This window comes from Oncorhynchus nerka, linkage group LG2 (assembly GCF_034236695.1).
Source record: "Oncorhynchus nerka isolate Pitt River linkage group LG2, Oner_Uvic_2.0, whole genome shotgun sequence".
Taxonomy (NCBI): domain Eukaryota; kingdom Metazoa; phylum Chordata; class Actinopteri; order Salmoniformes; family Salmonidae; genus Oncorhynchus; species Oncorhynchus nerka.
In genome coordinates, this window is record NC_088397.1 from 57,619,667 (window position 1) to 57,637,505 (window position 17,839).

General features: G+C 45.4%; 1 protein-coding gene across 1 annotated transcript in view; it reads right to left on the reverse strand.

Moving 5' to 3' along the window:
- LOC115138455 (polyhomeotic-like protein 2) overlaps positions 1-17,839 on the reverse strand; it is a 52,594-nt gene that overhangs the window by 10,524 nt on the left and 24,231 nt on the right. Inside the window, 5 exon segments of the mRNA XM_029675343.2 lie at positions 6,542-6,725; positions 6,890-7,242; positions 14,178-14,460; positions 15,116-15,204; positions 15,207-15,264. Coding sequence (XP_029531203.2) covers positions 6,542-6,725; positions 6,890-7,242; positions 14,178-14,460; positions 15,116-15,204; positions 15,207-15,264 — 967 coding nt within the window.

Genomic DNA, 17,839 nt, shown 5'->3' on the forward strand with positions numbered 1-17,839 from the left:
GCACCTGTACTGACCTCGCCTTCTGGATGCTAGGGGGGTGAACAGGCAGTGGCTCAGGTGGTTGTTGTCCTTGATGATCTTTATGGCCTTCCTGTGACATCGGGTGGTGTAGGTGTCCTGGAGGGCAGGTAGTTTGCCCCCGGTGATTCATTGTGCAGACCTCACTACCCTCTGGAGAGCCTTACGGTTGTGGGCGGAGCAGTTGCCGTACCAGGCGGTGATACAGCCCGACAGGATGCTCTCGATTGTGCATCTGTAGAAGTTTGTGAGTGCTTTTGGTGACAAGCTGAATTTCTTCAGCCTCCTGAGGTTGAAGAGGCGCTGCTGCGCCTTCTTCACGATGCTGTCTGTGTGGGTGGACCAATTCAGTTTGTCTGTGATGTGTACGCCGAGGAACTTAAAACTTACTACTCTCTCCACTACTGTCCCATCGATGTGGATAGGGGGGTGTTCCCTCTGCTGTTTCCTGAAGTCCACAATCATCTCCTTAGTTTTGTTGACGTTGAGTGTGAGGTTATTTTCTTGACACCACACTCCAAGGGCCCTCACCTCCTCCCTGTAGGCCGTCTCATCGTTGTTGGTAATCAAGCCTACCACTGTAGTGTCGTCCGCAACCTTGATGATTGAGTTGGAGTCTCTCAAAGCACTTCATGATGACGGAAGTGAGTGCTAAGGGGCGGTAGTCGTTTAGCTCAGTTACCTTAGCTTTCTTGGGAACAGGAACAATGGTGGCCCTCTTGAAGCATGTGGGAACAGCAGACTGGAATAAGGATTGATTGAATATGTCCGTAAACACACCAGCCAGCTGGTCTGCGCATGCTCTGAGGGCGCGGCTGGGGATGCCGTCTGGGCCTGCAGCCTTGCGAGGGTTAACACGTTTAAATGTTTTAATCACTTCAGTGAAGGAGAGTCCGCATGTTTTGGTTGCGGGCCGTGTCAGTGGCACTGTATTGTCCTCAAAAAAAAGTTATTTAGTCTGCCTGGGAGCAAGACATCCTGGTCCGTGACGGGGCTGGTTTTCCTTTTGTAATCCGTGATTGACTGTAGACCCTGCCACATACCTCTCGTGTCTGAGCCATTGAACTGAGCCATTGAATTGTGATTCTACTTTGTCTCTATACTGACGCTTAGCTTGTTTGTCCGTATACATCTGGCCCTTCTTTGGACACTGTGCTAACAAACCTCCAAACAAGCTTCAATGCCATACAACACTCCTTCTGTGACCTCCAACTGCTCATAAACATTAGCAAAACCAAATGCATGCTTTTCAACTGTTCGCACCCGCCCGCCCGACTAGGATCACTACTCTGGACTGTTCTGATCTAGAATACTTGGACAACTACAAATACCTAGGTTTCTGGCTAGACTGTACACTCTCCTTCCACACTCATATCAAAAATCTCCAATCAAGAATCTAAACTAGAATCGGCTTTCTATTTCGCAACAAAGCCGCCTTCACTCATGCCGCCAAACTTACCCTAGTAAAACTGACTATCCTACCGATCCTAGACTTCGGCGATGTCATCTACAAAATAGCTTCCAATACTCTACTCAGCAAATTGGATGTAGTCTATCACAGTGCCATCTGTTTTGTTACCATAGCGCCTTATAACACCAACCACTGTGACCTGTATGCTCTAGTCGTCTGGCCCTCGCTACATATTCGTCGCCAGACCCGCTGGCTCCAGGTCATCTATAAGTCTATGCTAGGTAAAGCTCTGCCTTATCTCAGGTCACTGGTCACGATAACAACACCCACCCGTAGCACGCGCTCCAGCAGGTATACCTCACTGGTCATCCCCAAAGCCAACACCTCCTTTGGCCGGCTTTTCCTTCCAGTTCTCTGCTGCCTGTGACTGGAACAAATTGTAAAAATCGCTGAAGCAGGAGACTTACATTTCCCTCACAAATTTTAAACATCAGCCATCTGAGCAGCTAACCGATCGCTGCAGCTGTACATAGTCCATCTGTAAATATCCCACCCAATCTACCTACCTCATCCCCATTGTTTTTATTTACTTTGCTGCTCTTTTGCACACCAGTATCACTACTTACACACCATCATCTGCTCATCTATCACTTCAGTGTTAATCTGCTAAATTGTAATTACTTTGCTACTATAGCCTATTTATTGCCTTACCTCATGCCATCTGCACATAGACTTTCTTTTTTTCCTATTGTGTTATCGACTGTATGCTTGTTTATTCCATGTGTAACTGGGTTGTTGTTTCTGTCGCACTGCTTTGCTTTATCTTGGCCAGGTCACAGTTGTAAATGAGAACTTGTTCTCAACTAGCTTACCTGGTTAAATAAAGGTGAAATAAAATATTCCATGTGTTATTTAATTGTTTTGATGTCTTCACTATTATTATACAATGTAGAATGAGTAGGTGTCCAAAGTTTTGACTGGTACTGTATAAATATTTTTTCATTGATAAATCAGAGTCGTGAACAAGCGCTACAACCCCGGCTGGAAAACTCCCTCCATTCCCCTTTTATGGTAACAAAAATGCCCTCATTTGCTGTATGATTCGGAAATGTTGGAACTGGGCCATGTCAGTTTCTAAAAGAAAGTACAAAGGCAAATTTGATCACATTTCTGTAGAGGTGTGGGCAGAATGTTTACTGGGACTTTTTCTGACTAAAAATGCCTGTTGCTTATACAGCGAGTCCCAAACAAACACTGGGTGAGCATTACGCAAGATTGTCTACTTGAACAATTTAAAAGTAGACTAAATGCTAAATGCTTCTATGCAAAATTCAAATTATGGTTCAATATTTTGTGAAATCAACAGTTTTATCTCCTGTCTTGGTATAGGCTCTGAGTTTAAATAGGAGAGCTACATCACAGCCTACCACACAGCAATACTGTAGCCTACCCATACCATCAAATATTTTAAATAGGCTACCAGTCGATTTACATGTCACCCTCTGGTCATCCTGGGATCGGTCGGACAGTGAGCTATTTGAGTGTGAGGTACTGGTGGCATACCTTGGCTAAGGACGTGAGGGTTTATGTTTCTCCTGTTTGGTGTGTGCCCAGTGTAAGGCTCCTAGGCACCTGCCCAGAGGTAAGCTACACCACTTACCCGTTCCACAGTGGCCTTGGTCGTACCTGTCGGTAGATTTTCTGACTGATCTGCCACCCTCACAGGAAACACCGCGATTCTGGTCATTGTGGATCGTTTCTCGAAGTCCTGTCGTCTCCTCCCTCTACCCGGTCTCCCTACGGCCCTACAGACTGTGGAGGCCTTGTTTACACACGTCTTCCGGCACTACAGGGTGCCTGAGGATATAGTGTCTGATCAAGGTCCCCAGTTCACGTCTAGGGTCTGGAAAGCGTTCATGGAACATCTGGGGGTCTCGATCAGCCTTGCTTCAGGGTTTCACCCCGAGAGTAATGGGCAGGTGGAGAGAACGAACCAGGATGTGGGCAGGATTCTGCGGTCCTATTGCCAGGACCGGCCGGGGGAGTGGGCGGTGTTCGTGTCCTGGGCCGAGATGGCACAGAACTCGCTTCGCCACTCCTCCACTAACCTCTCTCCCTTCCAGTGCGTACTGGGGTACCAGCCGGTTCTGGCACCTTGGCATCAGAGTCAGATCGAGGTTCCTGCGGTGGACGACTGGTTCAGGTGCGTGGAGGAGATATGGGAAGCTGTCCGTGTTCACCTTCAGCAGGCCGTGACGCCTGCTGAAACCTGCCCCTCCTCCTGCCCTGCCCTGTCCGTGGTTTGTGGGGCCATTTAAAGTCCTGAGGAGAGTGAACAAGGTTTGTTATAGGTTATAGCTTCCAACCAATTACCGTATTAACCCCTCGTTCCATGTGTCTCTCCTCAGTCTCTCCTCAGGCTGGCCCGCTCCAAGAGTCTGAGGTGCGGGAGCTTTCTCTGCCCCCTCTAGACATCGGGAGGGGGGGCCCGGCGTACTCCGTCCGCTCCATACTGGATTCGAGGCGTCGGGCGAGGGGCCTTCAGGATCTCGTGGAGTGGGAGGGGTACGGTCCGGAGGAGAGGTGCTGGGTTCCGGGCGAGAACGTGTTGGACCCTTTAATGCTGCAGGAGTTCCACCGTCTTCGCCCGGATCGCCCTGCGCCTCGCCCTCCGAGTCGTCCCCGAGGCTGGTGTCGACGCGCTGCTGGAGCTGCATGTCAAGGGGGTACTGTCACAACTTCTGCCAAAGTTGGTCCCTCTCCTTGTTCGGGCGGCGTTCGGAGTCACCGACCTTCTAGCCATCGCTGATACACTTTTAATTTTCCATTGGTTTTGTCTTCCATCACACCTGGTTCCAATTCCATCAATTACATGTTGTGTATTTAACCCTCTGTTCCCCCTCATGTCCTTGTCGGTAATTGTTTCTTGTAGTGCTTATGCACGGTATGCTGGTATTTACCGGGTTTTGTTTGACCCATTTATTGTATTGTTCTGTTAACCTGTCTAGGACTGAACCCTTCGCCAACAGCCAATGAAATTGCAGGGCACCAAATACAAAACAACAGAAATTTCATAAATCAAATTTCTCAAAGATACAAGTATTAGGCACCATCTTAAAGATAAAATTATCATTAATCCAGCCACAGTGTCTGATTTAAAAAATGCTTTACAGAGAAAGCTACACAAACAATTATGTTAGGTCACCACCAAGCCACAGAAAAACCCAGCCATTTTTCCAGCCAAAGAGAGGAGTCACAAAAAGCACAAATAGAGATAAAATTAAATCACTAACCTTTGATGATCTTGATACACATAGGACTTCATGTTACACAATACATGTATGTTTTGTTCGATAAAATGCATATTTATATCAAAAAATGTAATTTTACATTGGCGCGTTACGTTCAGTAGTTCTAAAACATGCGGTAATTGTGCAGAAAGCCACATGAGTTCACAGAAATACTCATTATAAATGTTTTTGAAAATTCAAGTGTTATGCATGGAACTTTAGATACACTTCTCCTTAATGCAACCGCTGTGTCAGATTTAAAAAAAGCTTTACGAAAAAAGCATAATCTGAGTACGGCTCTCAGAGCCCAAACCAGCCAAAAGAAATATCCGCCATGTTGCGCAGTCAACATTAGTCAAAAATAGCATTATAAATATTCACTTAACTTTGATGATCTTCATCGGAATGCACTCCCAGGAACCGCAGTTCCACCATAAAATGTTTGTTTTGTTCGATAATGTCCATAATTTATGTCCAAATAGCTTCTTTTGTTAGGGCGTTTGGTAAACAAATCCAAACGCTTGTTCAGGTCGTCGGATGAAAAGTTCAAAAAGTTATGTTACAGGTCGGAGAAACATGTCAAACTGATTCTATGCATAATCTTTAGGATGTTTTTATCATAAATGTTCAATAATGTTCCATCCGGAGAATTCCATTGTCTGTAGAAAAGCAACGAAACTAGAGATACCTCTCATGTGAACGCGTGACTGAGAACGAGGCTGCTGCCAGACCCCTTAGTCAAACAGCTCTCATTTGCTCCCACCTCACAGTAGAAGCCTGAAACAATGTTCTAAAGACGGTTGACATCTAGTGGAAGCCTTATGAAGTGCAAAATAACCCATATGTGTATATGTATTCGATAGGGGCTGAGTTCAAAAACTACAAACCTCAGATTTCCCACTTCCTGTTTGGGTTTTTGCCTGCCATATGAGTTCTGTTATACTCACAGACATCATTCAAATAGTTTTAGAAACTTCGGGGTGTTTTCTATCCAATACTAATAATAATATGCATATATTAGCATCTGGAACTGAGTAGGAGGCAGTTCACTCTGGGCACGCTATTCATCCAAAAGTGAAAATGCTGCCCCCTATCCCAAAGAGGTTAACGGTGGTTTATGCATATTAAACGACACCGTTGTAAATCAGTTTTCGCTCTCCTGCGCCTGACTTCTCTGATGCCAGTACGCACCTCACGACATCTATTGAATGAGCGATGGATAAATGGTAGGCTAATAATTGATGTGTAGCGGGAATAAACCAGTCATGTTAGAAAATATTATTATGACCTATAGGCCTATACAATAAAAGTCAAAGAACCATATTAGGCTGTATACTGCCATGTGATCTCCTTACCAACATCAAATGCATCGGCTTTATCATTACGTTTCAAAAGACTTTATTAGCCTACCATTATAATTCCTTTGCATCAAACAAAAATTTCCCCAGAAGAACAATATTTTCTTGCAATAGAATTGATCAACCACTAGAAGTTGTGCGTACGCATTGGTCTGAGCTGTAGGTGAGATATGCACACTTTCCCGTCAAGTTCTAAATGGATAAATACCAACCTGCGGGAAAACTGGCACACGCAAGGTTGAAAGAGTCTTTCTTGTGCACACACCTTTGATAAATTAGGCCCCTGGAGAGCAGTACATGGCAGAGCGGCTTATGTTTGATCTGGCTTTCCAAAGTTGTAATTGGTTCTAAATATGATATGACAACAATATACCACCCCCAGTCCTGCCTCTAGGCAATAGAACTAAGAGATGGGGTGATACAAGCTTGTTAACATAAATCATTAAAACCAAATGTCCTGCTACCTTGTGGTTGGCTGATGGGTGTGACTGGGTCAGTCTTTGGCTGCTCTGTTGGCTTGGTGGCTTGTGGTGGAGACTGGGCAGATGGGGTACACTGCTGCTGTACTCTGGTAGTTGGGCAGCGCTCTCTGACCACCAATGACGTGGGCTTGTCCTGCCCTTTACTGTCCTGGACCAATCGGGAAGCCTGAGAGTACGTAATAGAATATAGAGAGAAGGGAGAGAGAGTTTAGTGAAACATATTTGACTAATGACAAGAGATTATTGATATATTTTAGGCTTACTGACACATTGTTACAGAGTAATCCTCTCCCATTTCCATAATTCTTGTTGTGACTGCTGTGTACTAACCTGTGAGGGCGCTGGTTGTATCTGGAGGTTAATGGCTGTGAGTTGTACTGGCTGGGCTTTGGCTTGGCTCAGGTTGGAGTGGAGAGCATGTGGGCTGATGGTGGAGTGAAAGATGGTTGCCTGCTGACTGGGTGTAGTGGGTGGGTGGTGAGAGGTGGGTTTGGGCAGCACAGGGATAGGGCCTGGCTGGCTGGGGGAATGGGGGACCAGAGAGGTAGTCTGCAGGTGTGGCTGGATGGAGGCAGTTTGCAGTAGCTGGCCCTGGGTCCTCTGGGAAGCCTGGGTCTGCTGGATCACAAACTGCTGCTGTTTGTGCTGCTGGACCAGGGAGTGGGGCTGGATCTGGGTGTATGCTGGAACAAGAATCGAGGATTAGGATACATTAAAAAAAATCTTATAGTTAAGTCAGTACATGTACACAAAAGGAAAATCGACTCTTCCCACAAAAAAAAACCTGAATAGTGGACCTCTAAAAAGGAATTAATTTATTTGCTATTGTTGTCAAAAGACCTTGTTGAAAAGCACAAGGCAGACTTGCCTTAAACCATTGTCGAGGTTTTGACCAGCCATTACTCACTAATGTCTCCAAAGGGTCTGTCGTCACCTGACAGGGCTTCTGCTGACAAAATGACAACCTGAGGACTTAACTTCCCAGAACCCAGGGACACAACTCATCATTCATGTATTGTACTGTCGTTCAGTGAAATGGGCTCTACACAGCAACAGTCAGAGTAGCCAAACATATGCAGGAGGAAAGCCAGAGGGAAATAAGAAGAAGCCAATGCTCCATGACATGCTGTATGTGGTCATCTGTGAGTCAATCCCCCAAGCCTTCAGTTGCCCAAACACTCCCAAACAACTCTCCCAAGGAAACAATGAGGTTGGATCTGGCCCTCATCATTACTGTGAGGGAGGGTTCTCATGAATCATCTCTCCTAGGAGCTGTTAACCTGTTTGTCTCAGGTGTAAGCCCTAGGGCCTTACAGTAGCTTCACTCAGATGATCTTAGTAAACTAACAGTGTCTGAGGAGTTTAAACATTAACCTTTGTGGATCTCTTTTGATTATGAAGGATTGATGCCAAAGATATTAGGGTTCCTCCCTGCCCCCCTTTTTTAGTATATTTTGTGTGGGATAGGCTCCATCTGGTATGAATGTTTCTCTGTTTCGCGGTAACCACAGTCTACCCTGCTTTGAAAATAGAGACGTTTCCATACGGCAGAGTTGCATGTCATTAGTCATTTATACCACAGGATCTTCTGGAAAGTGCTTGATTTTCACGTGGCAAAACTATGAAATCCACAGCATGTGGTTAGCTATAGTTTCACTAAGTACAGGGTGAAGACTGACAACTCTCAGAAAGTAGCATGATAAAAGCCTTTGACGGATACTCTCAATTACATGATAACATAGTAAAGGTCTACCTACCACCCAGCCCTCACTAAGGATGAATGGAAAAGAGGCTGTATAATAACGGCTATCAATTCAGCAGATAGGCCTAGCACTTGTGTGAACAGATGAGTGGATTTCCGAACAACTACACACCGGATACAAGCAACAAATCTCAGTCCTGCTCGACAGCTTTCTCAAGCACTGTAATGAGTAACAGAGAAAAGCCTTGGAAGGAGAGGAAGGGGGATTCATTTAAATGCCTTTTGTCCCTCAAGGCCTTTGGATTAAGGCCTCACTAAGCAACCACTCCCCCATACCTGTGTGTTGTTTCAGAATGTCTAGAGGAAAGGACTCAGTGCACATTCCCTATGGGGTTTCAATAGCAGACTGGAAAATACCAGAGTTTCTGCAATCTACTATTGCTGCTTTAGTTTAGAAACCTCACCCACACATCACTGTTAATCACTTCATAACAAACAGGTAGAGTGCATATGGAAAGTGTTCAGACCCCTTCCTTTTTTTTTTTTTTTTACATTACAGCCTTATTCTAAAATGTATAAAAATATTTTTTCCCCCTTCAATCTACACACAACACCTCATAATAACAAAGCGAAAAACAGATTGAAGTAAAAAAAAAAAAAAAAATGTAATACCTTATTTACATAAGTATTCAGACCCTTTGCTATGACACTCAAAATTGAGCTCCGGTGCATCCTGTTTCCATTGATCATCCTTGAGATGTTTCTACAACTTGGAGTCCACCTGTGGTAAATTCAATTGATTGGACATGATTTGGTAAGGCCCACACCTGTCTATATAAGGTCCCACAGTTGACAGCGCATGTCAAGAGTAGAAAACAAGCAATGAGGTTGGCGGAAATGTCTGTAGAGCTCAGAAGGACAACAATCTCAGCAGCACTCCACCAATCAGGCCTTTATGCTAGAGTGGCCAGACGCTAGCCACTCCTCAGTAAAAGGCATATGACCGTCCATTTGGAGTTTTCTAAAAAGGCACCTAAAGACTCTCAGACCATGAGAAACAAGATTCTCTGGTCGGATGAAACCAAGATTGAACTCTTTGGCCTGAATACCAAGCGTCACGTCTGGAGGAAACCTACCACCATCCATACGGAGAAGCATGGTGGTGGCAGCATCATGCTGTGGGGATGTTTCTCAGCAGCAGGGACAAGGAGACTAGTCAGGATCGAGGGAAAGAAGAACAGATCAAAGTACAGAGAGAACTTTGATGAAAACCTGCTCCAGAGCTCTCAGGACCTCAGACTGGGGTGAAGGTTCACCTAACAGGACAACGACCATAAGCACACAGCCAGGAATGATTGTGGTGTGGGAACAAGTCTCAATGTCCTTGAGTGGCCCAGCCAGAGCCCAGACTTGAACCCGATCGAACATCTCTGGAAATATCTGAAAATAGTTGTGCAGAGATGCTCCTCATCCAACCTGATATAGCTTGAGAGGATCTGCAGAGAAGATTGGGAGAAACTCCCAAAATACAGGCGTGCCAAGCTTGTAGCGTCATAGCTAAGAAGACTCGAGGCTGTAATTGCTGCTAACGTAAAGGGACATTTCAGTTATTTTATTTGTAAAAAAAATTGCAAAAAGGTCTAAACCTGTTTTTACTTTGTCATTATGGGGCATTGTGTGTAGACTGGTGACAGAAAAAAATAATTTAATACATTTTAGAACAAGGCTGTAACGTAACAAAACGTGGAAAAAGTTAAGGGGTTGGAATACGTTACGAATGCACTGTAAATGTGCATATTATGTGTGAGTGAGCAAATAACGGTGTGAGTGAATGTGTGTGTGTGTGTGTGTGAGATGGAGTGACAGTGTGTGTCAGTGTGTAGGGCCCAGTGAGTGTGCATAGAGACAGTGTAAAGACCAAAATAAAAAGTCAATAAAATATATAATTTCTCTCAAATAGTCTGTGTAGCTATTTTGTTAGCTATTTATCAGCTGTATTGCTTGGGGATATAAGCTGTTCAAGAGCGTGTTGGTGTAAGACTTGATGCACCAGTACCTCTTGCAGTGCGGCAGAAGAGAAAATAGTCTATGGCTTGGGTGGTTGGAGTATGACGATTTTCCGGGCATTCTTTTCACAACGCCTGATATAGAGGTCCTGGATGGCAGGGAGCTCGACCCCAGTGATGTACAGGGCTGTCCGCACAACCCTCTGTTGCGCCATGCAATCGAGGGCAGTGCTATTGACATACCAAGCAGCGCTGCACCCAGTCAATATGGTCTCAATGGTACAGCTGTAGAACCTTTTGAGGATTTGAGGGCCCATGCCAAACCTTTTCAACCTGCTGAGGGGCAAGAGGCACTGCCGCTCCTTCTTCACGACTGTGCGTGTGTTTGGACCATTTTAAGTCTTTAGTGATATGGACACCGAGGAACTTGAAGCTCTCGAACCTGCTCCCCTGCTACCCAGTAAATGTGGATGGGGGTGTGCCCCCGCCCGTTTCCTGTAGTCCACGATCAGCTCCTTGGTCATGCTGACATTGAGGCAGATGTTGTTGCTCAGGTACCACACTGCCAGGTCACCGACCTCCTCCCTGTATGTGGACTCATTGTTGCTGGTGATCAGGACTACCACTGTCATGTGGTCAGCAAACTTGATAATAGTGTTGGAGTTGTGCGTCGCCACACAGTTGTGGGTGAACAGGAAGTACTAAGCACACACCCCTGTGGGGCCCCTGTGTTATGGGTCAGCATGGCGGAGGTGATGTTGCCTACCCTCACCACCTGGGGTCGGCCCATCAGGAAGTCCAAGATCCAGTTGCAGAGGGAGATGTTCAGACCCAGAGTCCTAAGCTTGGTGACGAGCTTGGAGGGGACAAGGGTGTTGAACACTGAGCTGTCAATGATCAGCATTCTTACATAAGTATACTTCTTATCTAGGTGGGTGAGGGCAGTGTGGAGAGCAATTGAGATTGAGTCGCCTATGGATCTGTTGGGGCGGTATGCAAGTGAGTCTAGGGTGGCTGGGATGGTGGAGTTAATGTGTGAAACAACCAGCCTGTCAAAGCACTTAATGATTATAGAAGTGAGTGCTCCAGTGTGGTAGTCATTGTGGAATTAAGCCTTAAGAGTTCTTAGAAACAGGGAGGATTGTGGTCATCTTAAAATTAGGGAATACAGACTGGGACAAGGAGAGATTGAAAATGACTGTGAATATGCCTGCCAGCTGTTCTGTGTATGCTCTGAGAATGCGCCCTGGAATACCGGCGGGGCCCTGGGGGGTATTGACCTGATTAAAGACCCTTCTCACGTCAGCCTCGGAGAGCGAGATCACCCAATCCTCTGGGTTGGTGACAGCCCTCACACCTGGCTCGATGTTGTTGTCGAAGCATGCATAAAACAAATTGAGTTAGTCTGGTAGAGATGGATCGTTGGGCAGATCACGGTTCAGTAATCTGTAACTGTAGCCCCTGCCACATGCGATGGGCGTCGGAGCCTGTGCAATGATTCCACCTTAATCTTATATTGTCCTTTTGCTCGTTTGATGACTCTGCGGAGGTCATAGCGGGCCTTGTACTTATTTTGGCTACCATGATCAGAAGAAGAGATCTCTGTGACTTTGAAAGAGGGGTCTCAAAGGAGCATAGAGAGATTTAAAGGGTGTGTGTGTGTCTCAGTCACCAGATCTTAACCCAAATGAACACTTATGGGAGATTCTAGAGCGGTGCCTGAGACACTGTTTTCCACCACCATCAACAAAACACCAAATGATGGAATTTCTCATAGAAGAATGGTGTCTCATCCCTCCAATTGAGTTCCAGACACTTGTAGAACCTATGCCAAGGTGCATTGAAGGTGTCGGCTCTTCGTGGCCCAATGCCCTATTAAGACACTATGTTGGCGTTTCCTTTATTTTGGCAGTTACATATAGCTTGAGAAGAAAAACTACACCAAACATATCAATATGTTGTGTGTTTTAAGTACTTGCAATGGAGCTACTATGCATGTACACATGGAACCATACAATGGCTTGATAATGTAACAGAATGGGGAGATCCTTTTAGGCTTACGGAACTGTACGGCAAGTTCGGAAAAAAATTAGACAAAACAAAACAGAACACCACTGTGCAGTTAGCAGGGGCATAGAATGAGACTAAGTCTGCAAGGTGGTCTTTGGTGCTGTGCTGTAGGTTTAGTAGTAGGGTGCTGGGATAGCTTCTCTGTCAAGGAGGTGGTGAAGAAAAGACTAAAGTACACAATGAACCCAACTGCGGAACAGCTGCTTCCAGCCAATCTCCATTCGAGGAAAAATCAGCCAGTATGTGATAGGAGAAGCAGACACACGGCTGCTCCCACAAGATCTGCTCTCTCCTTCTCTTGGAGGCTCAATTAATACACAGTACGAAAATAGACAATTAACTAGGCCTATTCCTGTGGCAGTGTTCTCTCAGATGTCGAAAATAAAACTACATGAGCCATTTGTTATGTAGTTTATTATTGAGGTGTTGATTTCAATTGTTTCATTCAAGTATTTCCTTCTTCAAAATTACTGTGAATCAACATGCATAATGAATGACCCAGTAGATGACAGTGCACATAGGATCAGTGGGAGCCCCTATCCAACCATAAACCCAGTCAGCCACCACAGCTGCTACTCCATCTCCCCCTAGTGTAATCCACTGAACTGACAGAGTGCTTCTCACATGTCCAGGGCACACCTGTCTGTCCCCCATGGCCACTACCAGGGCAGCCCATGTACATTTACAAGTTTATGTAGTCAGGTTTTCAGATACCTCCTCCCTTTCATTTCATCTGAATCCATTACTTAAAGCGAGACAAAGACACAGTTGTGCAGTCGCATGCGCAGCTTATCCATCAAGTCTGGCACAACACACAAGCCATGCAGTGCTTAGCACACACACACACACAACACAGTTATTCTGTTCAACTGCTGGCATAGATGCCAGTGACAAAACCATCCAGCTGCTGACCACACAATAAGTGGTCTAGAAAGACAACTGTGGCACAGAGCCCTCCATGGCTTCTCATTGAAAAACCAGCTTGACTATTCCGGAGGCAGAGCCCATGTTCTCCCCTGTAGTAGTGAATACAGTGTGGTCGGTACAGGCCTCGACATGCCACGAACACAGGGTTTAAAAAATAACAAATAAATCCCATGACTGAAACTCAATTGTCTACGGGGCCAAGTTAACCTCCCATTTCATGTAAAAAGATCATTTAAAAAAGTCATGGCCATCATGCTTGTGGGGAAAGAGGTTAATTTTGAAATTCTAGTCCTTATAAAAAAAGACATTTATAAAAAAAATAATCTACATGACTGAAATCCATCGCTGTGACAACCCCTGCATACAGTAGAGAAATCAATCAAAAATAACTAGTAGACTTTTCCAACTCTATTCTTAGCTTACTGTAAACATAGGGTCAGGTTTCCAAAAGCAGGAAACTCAGGAAGTAGCAACACTGGTAACATCATTTGACTGGTTGAAATGTAACCAAACATAGAAGCGTAAAAGAAGCGCCTGAGCGGGTCCACCTATCCTGTTCAGGGGAAAAGGAAGCTAGGTTGAAGATACTATATCCCTGACAAACACAGAGCTGTTGAAATGTAGTTGTGTTCCAGAAGAGGCATGAGGAATGCACCGTTGTCAGGCTACTGGAGGCATGATTAATGTTCCAGACTAAATTGCTCAGTCACAGGGGCAGAATATTCAACATCATCAGAGTGCAGAAAAACCCATCCCTTATCACAATAGCCAGTACTGATCCGAATACTCTCCATCATTTGAGGAAACATTCCTAATTGTCCAAGGGTGCAATGGTGTCAATTTCATGAAATCCTAATATAGGAGTCTAGCCTGTGTCTGTAAAAGCTAGCTAACGTTAGGGTTGGATACATACCTGGAGTGCTGAGAGTCTGTCCACTAACAGCCGTGACACTGCGACTCATGTTTATAGCGTGCACCTCCGTCACTATGCTCTCTCCCTTCTTGCTCCCGTCCAAGGCACCGTCGGGCCGACTGCCTTTCCCCCCAGCGCCCTGGCTCCCCTGGCTGGGGTTCTTAATCAGGGGAGAGGGCTGGATGGAGATAGGGCTCTGCTTTAGGCTGAGGGCCTGCAGGTTGTGTGTCTGAGAGGAGGACGTGGTCGCCCCTTGCTGGCTACGGATAGCCAGGTTCTGGACCTGAAAAGACACAGAGGTCAGGTCCCGGAGGCAATGAGACATGGCCTAGGGCAGGAGAGGTGGGGAGCACCACAGTCAAGGGTCCACCCACAGGCCATCTGCAGAATTAGTGAGAAATACATTTTAGATTACATGAGGTATCACAGCATAACTGTAAACCTAATGCATTTGCTACAGCTAGGGATTAAAGCAACAAAAAAAAATCCCATGAATGAAACTTAAGTCAATGTCAAATCAACGGGCAAACTATGGCTCGAGGGCCACATCTGGATTTTTCGAAGTTCAATGGAGGGCCGCACAGATTTATTTTTTGACCGATTTGTTAGTCAACAAAAGATTTACGGGCCAGAAAAATGTGATTTGAAAATATATAGGTCCATTAGCATTTCTACATACTTTCTATCTAGTTTTAGACGTTCAAGTGTGGCCAGGAGTGTTTAACCCCCCCCCCCACCCTCATCCCAAAAATAAACTCATGCATCATCATGATGGAAGTCTGTCGCAGTGACGGATAACTTGAAGCCTTGGCTATACCCCTCGTTTGAATTATGGTGACTTGTGTTGATCATCTATGCCCTCTAGTGCTGCTCCAGGTTACTACAGCAGCACTGTGTGTATGGCATTAGCCTATAGAGTTGAGATAATAATAGTGTACCTGTGAGGAGGACTGTTGTCCAGAGGACCGCGTGGAGCTCTCAGACTGGACTGCAGCCACTGTGGCCGTAGGTGTGAAGATAAGCTGGGGGACAACGGAACAGCACGGCCTAGGCTCCTAGCTACTTGCACAAGGTTACTTTGCTGTGCCTGAAAAAAAAATGAAAAAAAAATATTTAAAAAATCACACCAACATACAGTATATGTAAATAATCTCTCCTTGGTTTTGGGTAGAGATAAATTATACTGTAAACAGCTGATCTTTCTCTGTTGCTTTCTCACACTCTCTCAAGCTCACTCTTACTATGCATAGTGTGTCAACAAATCTTTAAGGGAATAAAATGTAATCTAATCAGACTGAACTGATTCAGTTTGACATGCAGGACAACACTTCTTCACACTCCTTCCAGCAAGCTCATGCACAATTCTCTCCAGACCTGACTGCCCTTAACCAACACAAAAACATCCTGTGGCGTTCTGCATTAGCATCAAACAGCCCCCGTGAAATGCAACTTTTCAGGGAAGTTAGAAACCAATATACACAGGCAGTTAGAAAAGCCAAGGTTAGCTATTTCAATGCAGAAATTTGCTTCCTGCAACACAAACTCAAAAAAGTTCTGGGACATTGTAAAGTCCATGGAGAATAAGAGCACCTCCTCCCAGCTGCCCACTGCACTAAGGATAGGAAACTGTCCCCACCGATAAATCCACTATAATTGAGAATTTCAATACGCATTTTTCTACGGCCGGCCATGCTTTACACCTGGCTACCCCTACCCCGGTCAACAGCACTGCACCCCCCATAGCAACTGGCCCAAGCCTTCCCCATTTCTCCTTCTCCCAAATCCAGTCAGCTGATGTTCTTTAAGAGCTACAAAATCTGGACCCCCACAAATCAGCTGGGCTAGACAATCTGGACCCTTTCTTTCTAAAATTATCTGCCGAAATTGTTGCAACACCTATTACTAGCCTGTTCAACCGCTCTTCCTTGTCATCTGAGATTCCCAAAGATTGGAAAGCAGCTGCGGTCATCCCCCTCTTTAAAGGGGGGACACACGCTTGACCCAAACGGCTACAGACCTATATCTATCCTACCCTGCCTTTCTAAGCTCTTCTAAAGCGAAGTTAACAAACAGATCACCGACCATTTTGAATCACACCATACCTTCTCCGCTATGCAATCTGGTTTCAGAGCTGGTCATTGGTGCACCTCAGCCACGCTCAAGGTCCTAAACGATATCATAACCACCATCGATAAGAAACAATACTGTGCAGCCGTATTCATTGACCTGGCCAAGGCTTTCGACTCTGTCAATCACCGCACTCTTATCGACAGACTCAGCCTTGGTTTCTCAAATGATTGCCTCGCCTGGTTTACCAAATACTTCTCTGACAAGAGTTCAGTCTGTCAAATCTGAGGACCTGTTGTCCGGGCCTCTGGCAGTCTATGGGGGTGCCACAGGGTTAAATTCTTGGGCCGACTCTCTTCTCTGTATACATCAATGATGTCGCTCTTGCTGCTGGTGAGTCTCTGATCCACCTCTACGCAGACGACACCATTTTGTATACTTCTGGCCCTTCTTTGGACACTGTTAACAACCCTCCAGATGAGCTTCAATGCCATACAACTCTCCTTCTGTGGCCTCCAACTGCTCTTAAATACAAGTAAAACTAAATGCATGCTCTTCAACCGATCGCTGCCTGCACCTGCCCGCCCGTCCAGCATCACTACTCTGGACGGTTCTGACTTAGAATATGTGGACAACTACAAATACCTAGGTGTCTGGTTAGACTGTAAACACTCCTTCCAGACTCACATCAAACATCTCCAATCCAAAGTTAAATCTAGAATTGGCTTCCTATTTCGCAACAAAGCATCATTCACCCATGCTGCCAAACATACCCTCGTAAAACTGACCATCTTACCAATCCTTGACTTCGGTGATGTCATTTACAAAATAGCCTCCAACACCCTACTCAACAAATTGTTGCAGTCTATCACAGTGCCATCCGTTTTGTCACCAAAGCCCCATATACTACCCACCACTGCGACCTGTACGCTCTCGTTGGCTGGCCCTCGCTTCATACTCGTCGCCAAACCCACTGGCTCCAGGTCATCTACAAGACCCTGCTAGGTAATGTCCCACCTTATCTCTGCTCGCTGGTCACCATAGCAGCACCCACCCGTAGCACGCGTTCCAGCAGGTATATCTCACTTGTCACCCCCGAAGCCAATTCCTCCTTTGGCCGCCTCTCCTTCCAGTTCTCTGCTGCCATTGACTGGAACGAACTACAAAAACCTCTGAAACTGGAAAAACTTATCTCCCTCACTAGCTTTAAGCACCAGCTGTCAGAGAAGCTCACAGATCACAGCACCTGTACATTGCCCATCTATAATTTCCCCTACTGTATTTATTTATTTAGCTCCTTTGCACCCCAGTATTTCTACTTGGCACACTCATCTACTGTCAAATCTACCATTCCAGTGTTTTACTTGCTATATTGTATTTACTTTGCCACCATGGCCTATTTATTGCCTTTACCTCCCTTATCACATCTCATTTGCTCACATTGTATATAGACTTATTTTTCTACTGTATTATTGACTGTATGTTTGTTTTACATGTGTAACTCTGTGTTGTTATATGTGTCAAACTGCTTTGCTTTATCTTGGACAGGTCGCAGTTGTAAATGAGAACTTGTTCTCAACTTGCCTACCTGGTTA